This window comes from Lygodium microphyllum, chromosome 14 (assembly GCF_053477565.2).
Source record: "Lygodium microphyllum isolate KBCC chromosome 14, Lygodium_microphyllum_v1.1.10, whole genome shotgun sequence".
Classification (NCBI taxonomy): domain Eukaryota; kingdom Viridiplantae; phylum Streptophyta; class Polypodiopsida; order Schizaeales; family Lygodiaceae; genus Lygodium; species Lygodium microphyllum.
This window is the reverse complement of record NC_141148.1, coordinates 121,979,983-121,993,601: the sequence shown is the minus strand read 5'-3', so window position 1 is coordinate 121,993,601 and position 13,619 is coordinate 121,979,983. Positions and strand designations below refer to the sequence as shown.

The 13,619-nt window shown below is 35.1% G+C and overlaps 1 protein-coding gene across 1 annotated transcript; it reads left to right on the top strand.

The window, feature by feature from the left end:
• The first annotated feature begins 356 nt into the window (after positions 1–356).
• Positions 357–10,711, top strand: LOC148026058 (serine carboxypeptidase-like 31). Its single transcript, XM_087692186.1, has 10 exons — positions 357–642; positions 1,450–1,557; positions 2,511–2,606; positions 2,753–2,845; positions 3,040–3,113; positions 6,812–7,096; positions 7,761–7,897; positions 9,364–9,456; positions 9,904–10,009; positions 10,568–10,711. The coding sequence occupies exons 1-10, from the start codon at positions 387–389 to the stop codon at positions 10,709–10,711; spliced, it is 1,392 nt and encodes a 463-aa protein (XP_087548312.1). The 5' UTR covers positions 357–386.
• The last annotated feature ends 2,908 nt before the right edge of the window (positions 10,712–13,619 follow it).

Below are 13,619 nucleotides of genomic sequence, written 5' to 3'. Positions count from 1 at the left end.
CGAGAGGGACAGGGACAGAGAGAAAGACAGAAGCCGGAGGGATGGAGGATCCAGGGCGCCGCCCAAAGAGCTATAAATCATCGCAGCGGCAGTCCTCATGAATCGCAAGCTTAATAATTCCCAGTACTGATCAGCAGCTGGTCGACAATGGAGAGGATCAGCTGCAGCTCATTAATGAGCCTAATTGCTGCAACTCTGATTGCGGTTAACTTAATACTCAAATCTCCGCAGATTTGGAAGGTTGAGGCAGTACTGGATCATGCCCCCCATCATCAAGGGAAGCGGGCAGCTTCGACAGCGAAGATGAATATGCGATATTATACGATGAAGGACATACAAGCGCCAGTACTGCTACTGGTGCAGATACTGAGCAGGAGGTGACGACGATGAGCAGTTATAGGAAGCTGATGACGAGTAGTAAGAGCAATGATATAAATGGTGGTGAATTAATGAGCAGCGGCACCAGCAAGGAAGACGACCTTGTGGTGGGTCTGCCGGGGCAGCCCCAGAGTAACCTTGGGTTTGCTCAGTATGCCGGCTACGTCACAGTGAACGAATCCCATGGGCGTGCCCTCTTTTACTGGTTCTTTGAGGCCGCCTCCAGCCCTGCCTCCAAGCCTTTGGTCCTCTGGCTCAACGGAGGTAATCTTTTCGTATGTAATTGAGTTTCTATATTAACATGGACGCACTACTTAATAACATCGCGATCAGCATTAAGATCATCGCTATGCATTAATATGGACGCACTACTTAATAACATCGCGATCATCGCTCTTCAAACTAGTTGGCGATTCCTTGATCATCCTAATTTTGGTAACTCCTCGTGGGGCCGCCATGAAATGGATTGGTTTGATCACCTTCCAGTTGTTTCTCCATCATCGAATCATTCGCTCACACGTCAATCGACCCCATCCTCGTACATTCATTGCTCAAGATCTTCCAAGGGGATATCTCTCGATTATCGTCTGGTATGTGCACATATATGTCGGATTCAATACCCCCTTGGCCACTCAACATCTTCCAAGTAGATATCTCTCAATTATCCTCTTGTGTGTGCACATGCACAACATATATGTGAGATCCAATATCCCACGACTCTAGTACATGTGCACCCTTGGTAACATAGTCCTTGATACAATGGCAACAAGAACAAGTATGCCCAATGGTTCGATGGGATGCACTTCCAAAGCTTGCTTGCCCCAACAACTCTCCTTTTGCAATCGTATTGTTCACCACAAAATTCTTTTGACACGTCTTTGATCAACCATCTTCACCACAAAAGCTATAATTCACCTCCACATCAATCATTGCACAACTTTGAGTGAATCTAAATTTATATGTAGTCTATCCTAACATAAATGCTTTCACCTATTTGATCATGTAGCTTACCACAATTAAGCATCAAGTTTTTTGAATTTGAAATGTGTACTAATGCTTTTGTTTAAATAGGCCCTGGCTGTTCTTCTATTGGATTTGGCCAATCCGAGGAAATTGGGCCTTTGCGAGTGAACTCCGATGGAGCTAGTGTCACAATCAATGAATATGCTTGGAACAAAGGTACCCAATGGTCACATGTCCATTCATATTCTTTTGGTAATCATCAACATGTGCTTCCAATCAAAGAGATTCCCTTGAAAATAAGTGCTCTTATAACTTTGAAAAAACAAGGAACAACCTTTTCAAAATAAAATTGTGAAAAATGAAAGTGTATGAGTTAATATGTTCTTTGAAATGTTTAGAAGGTAGTATATGTATAGTTTCTATGCCTCTGCATAGTATGTTTGACATTCATACTATGCATGGGCTCAATGGAAATGTTTAGTAGTCTTCATTGGAAAGCAAATCTGAAAAGTACAGTCCATTGAATCAATAAGCCCCGAAGAATTCATTGCTTTTCCTTTTTTGTCAAACTTGTATAAACACAACCCTATTTAATGCTCGGGGGGTCCACTAGGGTTTACCATATGGTACCACGTGAGTGTAAGGGAAGGGGGTTATTTAAGGGAAAGAAAGTACATTTTATAAGGTAAGGTCCCATAAATAGGGGGTAGATAAGAGGTATTTTCATATATTTCTTCCATGCAGGTGACATCTCCTTATTACTACTAGTGAATCCCCCGTGTTTTAATGATGGATGAGTATGCACCTATTGTGATTTTTTTTATCTTCAATTTGGTAGTTTCTTTTACCCTAATCATGGTTTCATTCTTCTAAAAGTGAAACCTTGAAAAAACAAAAGAAAACAACATTTTCAAAGTTAAGATTTGTACTCTTATAAAATTTCAAGATCCTATAATTTACAACACCTATAAAATTTCAAGATCCTATAATTTACAACACCATGCAAGTCTTCATCATATGGTAAGGAAATTTTATCCAATAAAGCTATTTCATCCAAAATGTATGGTTCAACTTGAATCTTTTGTAACGGCAAGCTCATCTTTTTCTTGTGTCATCCTAAAGGATAAACTAGCATGTTTTTACATTTTGTGTTTTTAATATTGATGTAGAGGTCAACTTATTATTCCTTGAGTCCCCTGTGGGTGTGGGATTCTCTTACTCCAACACCTCATCTGACTACCAACAATTTGGAGATGCTCTAACGGGTGTGTAGTGATGTTGTGATGATCCTACAACATCAAATATGGAAGTTTGCATTGATGTCCAATATGTATACATTGACTAATTACAATTTAGATGGCTACTAACCTTTTCTTCTCTACTTTGTCTGTTGACATTATTGAAACATTAGCTGAGGATGCATACAACTTTTTGGTCGGTTGGTTTGAGAGATTCCCAGAATATAAGTCACGAGATTTTTATATTGCTGGGGAAGGCTATGCAGGTCAACACTTCACACGATCTCTCACACACACACATGCACACATAAGTTTTTTTGTATACTATCAACACATGATTGCACTTCCTCAAAACAATCATTCACTACACAAAACAGTAAGCAACTATTCATTACAACTTGAGTTTCATTTACATTGCATCCTAAAAATTTAGACTTTTGACATGATATCCTTTTTATAGGACATTACATTCCACAACTTGCCAAAGTTATTATTGATATGAACAACATTGAGATATCCTTAAAGGGAATATTAGTAAGTTTCTCAAACGATACATGCCTTAATTAAAGAATCATATTCATGTTTTGGTTGTAGTTAGTTAAATGTGAGAATTTATTTTATCTTATTTTAAAATCTTGATTTGTAGTTTGTATTGTGTACATCTTGATTATCTTGGGTTATAGCTTAAGATTTATTATCATTTGGAGTAAGTTTCTTAATAGAATTGTACCATGGTGCTAACATGTAGAGATAAAGTATTAGCTCACATACCAACTATCAAACACTTCCTCCCTATATTATTTTGGAAACCAACAATATATATTCTTTCCTTTTAATGGGAGCCATGTGTAAGCTTTATAGCTTCCTAGTGTTGCAACCAATGTTTGGGTACCAAACAAGCTAGACAAATGCCAAATGGCATAAGCCATGTCCAAGTCAATTAATGTGTCAATTTTGACTTGCATGTAATTTCAATTAGTATTCATCATCAAAGCAATGATAATGGAACTCTACATATTCTCTACATAGCTCTTACATAGCAGTGTTCTTTCTAAGTTTTGATCACAATTTCGATGTTTGCTATTTGATTTGAATAATAATTAAGCAAATGTAATGAAGCTAATGCCATTTTGGACCTAGTGTCAGGTATGTGTCTTTGTCTTGATGTTCGTGCTTGATTACATGTGGAAACCATGATGGTCAAAGCTTCACAAGCATATATGGATGCACAAGCAACCAAAGGGCCATCCATTAGCTCTTACTTATGTTGCATGTTGCAATTTTGACAAATTGTGTGGCCCATGTGCCTCTAAGTTAAAGTTTTGTTAGGATATGAAGAGTGATCTTGTCTTGTTCCTCCTCTTGGATCAAAGTACTTCACTATCTAACATAGCCTTTTTGCAATTTCAATGGCTTTCATAGTTCAGATATGCCCTAGATGATTTTGGTTGAGTTGCTCCTATTTGTGACCCCCACATGAATGCTCAATCGAAACATTAGTAAGTTATAGATCACATTACTCTAGTGGTGCCTACTTGGGTTGGCAAGAAAACTATTGTTTTGGTTAAAAATGCATCTATAAGATTGCCCACTACCCAAACTTCTCATTTCCTTTTGGGTATCCATATTTTCAATGCCCCAACTCCCATCCCACCTATTAAAAACTCGTACATTCATGTGCAAGATAAGGCAAAGGTGAAAAGACTTGGAGAGGGGAAAGCTCCTATTACTTGTGATGAGGAATATAGATGAACAAAGCTATATATGAAAGGCCTACCAAAGGAGGTGGGGGGCTCTTCAGCCAACAATCTAGCCATTGGGTTCTTCGAGGAGCATGTGTAGCCCTTAGAACAATAGAATGCAAAACTCAAGGAGCACCTTTAGGTGTGCTAGACGAGCTTGGCATGATTACCACAAGGATGAAGATGCATAGGTTAAGTTCTTCCTTAAGAAGAAATTGAAGGTGGATTGAGTGATAGTGACTCAAAAACCAACACCTACATTTCCATCTCTAGGACATCATGGATGAAGATCCAATATGTATGAAGCTTGGAATAGAAGAGAACTAATTATATGCATGATCCACTATGCCACTCTAGTGCAACTTGAGGGTGGATTGAATGCTAGTGACTCAAAAATCAACACCTACATTTCCATCTCTAGTGCATCATGGATGAAGATCCAATATGCATGAAGCTTGGAATAGAAGAAAACCAATAAAATGCATGATCCACTATCCATCTCTAGTGCAACAAGGAGGATGGAGATCCACTATGCATGAAGCTAAGAATAGAAGAAAACCAATCATCTGCATACTAATAGAGTGTAGACCACTTTTAATTTAGACTTTAATCACATTGTGAAAAACAATTAAGAGAAATTGGCTATGATGAGGAGTCAAGTGTAGTTGCTACCCATTTCAATCTATAGCACTAACAACTAGAATAAAGGGAAAGTTAGCTTTAGTTGTAGGTTGATATGATGAGATGACTTAACTAGCCTTGATTCAATAGAATAGATGTTACCCAAGCATTTCGGAAAGCATGTGTCTACTTTGTCATTTGAGACTCTAGTAATAGATTTCATTCTTTATAATCTTCTAGATGGAGACTTTTGTGGAGCACCATCATCTTCATTACAATCGGTTCTTGACCCTTCCTTCTTAACTGCCCAATGCTCCAAAATGGATGTATCCATGGCCTCCTTCAAAATAATTGAAGTGTACTTTTGATCGCTCCAAGTTTGGTGCAAGCTTAGATTTCAATTCCTAAAATTCTTTTACTAGCTCTAGTTTTAGTAGTGTTGGCCCTTGTCACTTCTTCAAAAGATGATTTAGATGGCATTAACAAAGAGAATTGACATTGTGGATTTAGATCCTCTCTGTGTGCCATGTGTTTGGGCCCAAACCACAAATTCCAAATTCCATAAGACATGTCTAGTTCATTGATGTGTCACTTTGGATCTACATGGTGTTTTAGTTACTCTCTAGAACTTTTCTTTTTGAGTATTGATCACAATTTCCAGTTCATGATTTGTTCTAAGCAATTATTGAGTGGAATGAAGTTAATGTGATTTTAGATCATGTGCCAGGTATGAGTGTTTGCCTATGTTTTCTCCTAAATGTTCATGCCTAATTACACCCAACCAAGGAACCATGCCATGTTGTGTGTGTGTGTGAGTGTGACAAGTTACTATACAAAAAGATGTTATGCTAGTAAGGAAACAAAAAAGTTGATGGGGTGAAGCCTCCTTAAAGAGTAAGGATGCAAGATTTTTTAGAACAAATACCTAATATGGAGAGCACATAAACATTTAAGAATAAATAAAGATATTAGCCTAATTAAATCCATAATAAGAAGGAAGTATAAAGAGAAAGCATGCGATCACTTAGAGCCATGAATGAAGAAGTTTATATACATTGCCATTAGGATCTCCTTACCATGTTTAATAAGATTTTGCATGTTGTACATGATAGAAGAGGCCCCATGTTATTTTCAATTCTAAGTATAGGATATAACTTTTTATAAACCATAATATGCATCTACAACTAAACCAAATTATTAGTCACATTTCATCTCAATGACCTATCATGGGACTCAAAAGTGTATATACATATCCTCATCTACATCGTACGAGTCTCATCCCATATGATGAGGCCTATTTACCACAATAACTTAGGAATCTCATCCCATATGATGAGGATTGTTTACTGTAACAACTTAGGAGTGTCATACTCCAAAGGAATGTTGCAATGGATCAAGTACAAAATTTCAAGGGTATTTTGAGTTTTGAGTTTATGGTGCATCCATTACGCAAAAGCAACATAGCAATTTCTAATGTCAATGTAGTGGCCAATTCTATCATTTGATACTCTACAATTTTCAAGAAAGGACATATAAATTAATGTGTGTTCACATGCACCTAGTCCATCTAAAAGAAAACTATTTTCCTTTGTGATTCCTTTATATCAGCATTGGTTTTTCTTATACTAGGTGTACAAAAAATTGGAATACCAAACTCCTCATCCTTACATTCCCTCATCTCTTCACCTTGTTCTTGACTTGGGCTACATGTGTTTGTAAATGTTTAAAATATGTGATATTTTTTTTGCCATTAATGTGTTTCTAAAAGATCAAAAATTAGGGGGGGTAAAGACAATAAATTTTTATTGTCCTATAGAAGAACTTCTCAAGATGTTGTCATTACATAATGGAATGATGTCATTTTTGCAGATGGGTAATGCTTTGATAGATGATAGCTTAGATATAAAGGGCCGTGTGGATTATGCTTGGAGTCATGCAATACTCTCTGATACATTTTATCAAAACATTACAAAATATTGCAATGATTACTCTCAAGGAAGTCGAGCAAGCAATGCATGCATTGAGCTTCTTGATGATATTTTTGAGCAATATTTTGTAGTTGATATATATGGTATTTATGTCGATGTCTGCTTGAATGACACTCTATCTTCATCGAAACCAAAACTCAAAAAGAAGCCAATGTCTTCTTCATTGGTAAGAAATTACTTTGTATGACATATATGACATTTTGGATATAAAGAAACCAATGTAGTTAGGATCCATGAATCCAAGAATATAGTTATTTAGATCAATTTAAGGAATTAATGCTTGATATTTTAGGCAAATAGTAGCATAGCATGATTGGTAACTAATAGGATATGAATGCACGATGTTTAATACAAGTGATATTAGAAGGGCTATTGATATTTCTTGGATATAGTTTATATCAAACTTCATACTTGAGGGTGAATCTTATGCATGCACATCATATTAGGTCATAACTACTTGAGTTTATAAAAAAATACTTAAGTATAATTGGATAGAAGACATGTTGGATCTATTGTTCAAGTCGATGCATAGATAGAACAAAAAAAGTGTGCACATTTGGCATCTCATAAAATATAAACTTATCAAGTTTGGATACGTTAAATAATTTAATTATTTTCTAAGTTTTCTTGATGTTCATAAATTAGCTTTGTTTATTCAAATGACAAGTAGACTTTCATGAGATTAATAAAGAGTATTATATGTAAAACACTAAATATTGGAAGGCATTAATGAATAGTAATGGAGCATGTAAAAACTCATCACTTTCTCCCTCCCCCTCTCTCTCTTTCTCTATCTAACATCCTTTTTTAACATTATTTCCTGACTACAGTTTAGTCGAAACATCCCAAGTACAATTGGTGTAGCTGGATATGACCCGTGCATTGATTATTATGTTGATGCTTATTTGAACCGAGAGGATGTTCAACATGCCTTACATGCTAAGGAAACTTCATGGAGTGCATGCAGGTATAAAGATGATAACACTTGGGCTATAGAAACTTTTTATGTTGAAAATGAAAAACTTATGCAATCTTAACTCTTGTATAAGGTTGTGCATGCATACATGTGTGTGTGTGTGTGTGTGTGTGTTTTTGCCTACACTATGCATGTGTATAGACATAGGACAAAGAATAATAGATGGAGCCTTATCCATTACTTCATGTGGCACTCTAGTGAGCTTCCTTCACATAAAGGAGCTCTATAGAAAAGTGTATGCATAAGAGTGTGTACATGTACAATTATCATGAAGCATGAGTCATTCTATTTAACATTTATATATTTATATCTATGCCTCTATGTGTGTGTGTGTGCATAAAGAGAGAGAGAGAGAGAGAGAGAGAGAGAGAGAGAGAGAGAGAGAGATCCAAGATAGGGTAGACAAAGGACCCTCGATCTAGCACACTTAATATAATGAGGTAGGTACACAAGTGACTGATGAAGCCCATGAGGGGATCTATCAATGGTTGGTTCATGAAATATAGGAATCTCTTCTGTTGTGACATGTGATTATAAAGAGATATGCCTATTTTAGGCTAAAGAACCTAAGATTAGCTAGAATAAATATAATGAAGTGGGCTTACTTGTAGATATATTGATGCTTGCTCAATGTGAGTAGTCTAGTGTATTTCTAAGATGACTTTCCTTATGATGATATCTCATGTTAAGCACATTGTAGATGCTTCATTTTTCATTCATTGTATTTTTCCTTGTTATTTTATGTATTCACTTTTGCATGTGCCTTTTACATGACACATCCATCTTTAGTATGGCCAAATAAACATTTGTAGAATAATAAATCCACATCAAGTTGTGAAATATTTTTGCAGCATTCCTACTATTGGCTCATTTTTGTTTTTAAGAACTAAAGATGGAGTTCGTCGTTTAGAATACACTCGGGATTCTTACACATTACATTGTTTTGAAAGAGGACCAATATCCATTTGTTTTGAATAGAAGGGAATTGTACGTAAGAGGGCATGTATAACCATGCTAGCAAATGCATGCTAGGTTTAAAACATTTGATTAAAATTCAAATTATAACATTAAAGAAAGAGCAAGGTACAAGTCTAAAATCATATGAATACCTATGTATGGTGTGGCATGTCACATTAACCAAGAGGGATATGATATCTAACCATATGGACGTATCTTTCAAAACTAGAGGGTTGGTTGAACCTATGGTGACAAAAAATGTGGGTAAGAAAAAAATGAACTTATATGTTAGTAACCATAAAAATATTATTTTTTTAAAAAAAATCTTGAGTAAAAGGTGAGAGATTTCTATTTGTAAAGTAGAATATATCACTTTAAATTCTAGCCTAAATATATTCCTAGTTTGTGTTACTTGAGCACCTAGTCATAGAGTCAAGATAGATACAAGATGATGTTTCTTTTGTTTATAATATAACATTTTTGTCTTTTGCATGGTGTAGTGATGTGATAAAATCATGGAATGATAGTCCCGACTCAATGTTTCCCACCTTAAAGGAGCTCATGAAGTTAAACATACGCATTTGGATGTTCAGGTGAAAAAGTTTGTTTGCAAACATCCCAATGAAAGTGCGTTGCCTTGGAAAAGATGGTTCTTTTTACACTTTAATCTTAAGGGAGCATGGAAATATGTTACTAATCTACTCCATCTTATAAAATGTGATGAGAATAAAGTTAAGAAATTTTCACCATTTTGAACATGGAATACTGTATTTATAATAAGATATGACCAATAAATCATTTCTTAATTAAGTAGCTAGGATACCAATATGTGTTAAATATACTAAGATATCATATACACACGAATTATATGTTTCCTCCTCATACATCTTTGAAGAATAGTTTTCTAAAGCTTATTTACAAATGTGAGAAAATTAGGTTTCTAGCATACACATTCTTTTCTATGTTATACTAAGCTTTTCAATTTCTTAATTGTCTTTCATTACTCTAAAAACCCCTTCTATATATGTTTGTTGGTCTAGTGGTGATTGGGATGGCATCATACCGGTCTTATCAACTCGCTATTCTATCGAGTCCATGAATCTCCCTACAAAGATAGATTGGTTCCCTTGGTATTATGAAAAACAGGTAGTTTTTTAAAATTTGTATATTTTTCATATGTACAAACATTTGGTATTAAGAGCCCAGTATCACATATGTTTATCCTACTACAAACAAATATAGTTTGTCTTTCATGAAATAGATCTCCTTTTTATTATAACTAAATGAGTTATTGAGACTATGCAAAATATACTAAATTTGAGTAGATATCACATCATAGTTAGTAAGTAGAATTTCCCTTTGAAAACTTTGTATGGCAACATCATCACTTTCATAAAGCTCAAAGGCTCTATACAAAAAAGTTGATCCACATATACTAGATGTTGTCATGACATTTATTCTGGTAAATAATTTAGTTTCTCACTAGAAATAATATAAGTACATTGACATAAACTACAAGGCCATAGATTTCTTGGATAGATAATGGTCTACTTCTTTTTTCGCATTGCAATATTGTGAGCTTTCAAGAGCTATAGTTGGAAAATATGCTCTTACAAAGGCCTAAGTGCAACACTATCTAATGATAAGTTATGCTAACACATGCATCAGAAAAATCACCTACTAAGCATAGCTTTGTACATGCAGGTAGCTGGTTGGAGTCAAGTATATGAAGGAATAACGTATGCCATTGTGAGAGCAGCTGGACACATGGTTCCTTCTTTCCAACCAGGGCGTGCCCTTGCCCTTCTTAAACAATTCCTTACTGGGACCCCACTGCCAAGCTCATGAGTTGCAAAACATTAGTATACCCACAAATTAGAGAGCATCACGTTCTCTAATTTACATTTTTCTTTGAATTACTTGAAAGAGTAATATATTTGAAATGGGTCTCTAGAAGCTTTTCTTTACTACATCATGAGCTTTGAGCAAGAAGGACACATCCTGATTGTCACACTTCACACCCAAAGACTTCCTAAAAATCCAATAAAACCAAATAAATTTGATTGTTGCAAGAGTGTTTTAGGTGTAACCTCCATTCATTCAAACAATGACCCCATGATGTAATTTTTTATTTACTCTATAGTAAGGAATTAGCATAAGCTTCAAGGATGGTGCAACCTTCATTCATCCAAACAATGACCCCATGGTGTCACCTTTTTATTTACTCTATATTGAGAAATTGGCACAACCTTAAAGAATTTCATAAAATATACTTTCTAGATTGTACATGAACACCTCAAGCAAGGATAATGGCTAAAGAAATTAAAAAAATTAAAGAAATCATTATGACCATACCGATGTATGCTTATACCACGTGCAAAGCCTTTGTGCATATATTAGATAACGGTGAATGAAGTTTCTAAAAATGTAAATGTTTATCCTATTTTTGAAAACTATCTAAATAATAGAATTCTTTTTGTAGAAGATAGTTTTCATTTAAAAAAATAAAAGGAACCTTTTCTTAAATGCTATTAAATTTATAATGAACTAAGTACTTCATAGTTTATCACTGACAAGCATAGCTAGTACACTTTGCAATAAGAGCCTTGATACAATCTTCTTTCCCTAGAGGATCTAGAATCCTTGAAATTCAATTGACAACTTTGACAAAATGGTTTGTTGGACTAACCAAAACCCATGTTGCACTCTTAAAGACCTTATTTCTAACATCCTAGAGGTACATAAATACCATCCCTCTTATTACATTCTAGAAAGCAAGAAATCCTAGGGTCGTTCTTCTCTCTTCCCATGAAAGCACCTATTTCCATGTGATGGCATCATGAAACCCTTTGAAACAATCCATTTTTGAAACTTTTAATGCCAAGTTACCCTAGTACTCTTTGATTCGCAAAGCACATAGCAAATAGAGTCTTCCTTAAGAAGAAACAATGAATATATTGATGGGATTGAGACCCATTTTCATATTGGACTATCCCACATAAGGAATTTCTTTGTTGTCACTTTCTAGAAAATTAAGCTTAGAAAATGGGGTTGCTACTCATGATTTCCTAACTATTTTTCTTACGGCTTGAATTGACTAATGTGAGTCTGTCTTTGTCCAATACTCCACGAGATGGGATCAATCACATTTTATTTGTGGATCTCGACTTTGGCCTTAACTTTATGAAGTGGGGACCCATTATACCCATCAAGCTTCAAAAAAAGCCATCATCGTTGAAAGACATGTTTTAAGATAATTTTCTTTCATAACAAATACAAAGGAAGGGCGCTTGAGTAACTAAGTTTGACATTGATCTCATCTTACATCTAATCCAATTGTTGTTGGGCTATCACACCTATACCATTTGGATAGCCCAAGTATTTGATCACTTTTCTTAGACCAACACCCATTAAGTGGAACTTAGCTAATAGTGTGTTGTCTTCATCATAATGCAATGTAAGCACCTCACTTTTAGCCACAAGTAGAGACTTCATAAAACTCCTCGTATAGATTGCATAGTGTCACTCACTCTCTCTTTATATATATATATATATATGAATTGTTTTCTATAGGTATTGGCATGCTAAATATGGGGCCATCAAGCATCACTAGCACTCTTATATTCTTCTTTTGAACCAAAAAGTTCATGTGTTTGGGTAGGGGATCAAACACTAAAGAAAAAATAGGGGAGACAAGGGGAACTCTTGATGAGATTGAGCATCTTAAGAGAAAAGCATCCCAAACATAGAATTTGATGGACAAACAAGTCGAGGCATTAGAGAATATAAGCGCACTAGTCACCTTACAAAAACCATGCATGAATCCTTCCTTGCCAAGGATAAGCATGATTAAGTCCTAGCATATTCCATCAAACACTTCATTGAGATTAAGATTGATAAGAAGAAACCTCTGATTAGATGCCAAAGCATGATCAATTGAAAAGATTAGAATTGGAACAGTCACTTGGATTCTATGCCCATGGGCAATTCCGATTTGATTACGATGAACAATCCATGGTAGAATGGAGGTGATCAAGTAGCTTAGTGCCTTTCCCATTATTTTATAGACTACATTGATCAACAGATTGATTGGATCCAAATTATTACAAATTAGCCTTGTTGCGGACTTAGGAATGAAGTTAGTAACCCAACATTAACCTTCCCCAACTTTTACAAGGTGGCCTTGTTGCCAACTTAGAAATAAACTTACTAATACCAACACTAACGTTTTCCATTCCTTCATATACAACCATATATTATTATGAGGCCTTTCTTAAAAATTTCTTAGTACTTCTCAAAAGAATTCCATCAATAAACCATCTTAGTCAAGTTTCTTATTCTTCTTCATACATGACACCACTTTGAATAGCTCATCTTCAATAAAGGATGTGTCCAAAATATTAGATTTTTTGTTGAAATTAAAAATGGAATAGCTTCTTAGAAGAGTAGGTCTTGATCATAGTAATCATATCTACTAGTAATTCGTTCCAACAATACAATGTTAGGAAGGGGATTATTAAAGACCAAAGTAACATTTTTACCACCTATATGCTTGATATTTTGATCATCATGAACTTTTGCACAATAAACTCTTGAACTTTGTTGATGAGAAATCTTTAATCTTGTCCATTGAACTTGGGATTGAACTCGCACCAAAGCATTGAGACACCTTCTATACCTCCATAAATTTGTTAACATCTTATAGGAGATTAGCAATAATTTGAACATGAGGTCACATGCTGATAGTAACAATAAG

What these genes read in the sequence shown, in the direction of transcription:
- LOC148026058 (XM_087692186.1), top strand. Translation starts at nt 387, where the DNA reads ATGAGCAGTTATAGGAAGCTGATGACGAGTAGTAAGAGCAATGATATA. An exon ending in TGAATATGCTTGGAACAAAG is followed by an intron (nt 1,558 to 2,510) that starts GTACCCAATGGT and finishes ATATTGATGTAG; the next exon opens with AGGTCAACTTATTATTCCTT. An exon ending in ACTTCATGGAGTGCATGCAG is followed by an intron (nt 7,898 to 9,363) that starts GTATAAAGATGA and finishes TGCATGGTGTAG; the next exon opens with TGATGTGATAAAATCATGGA.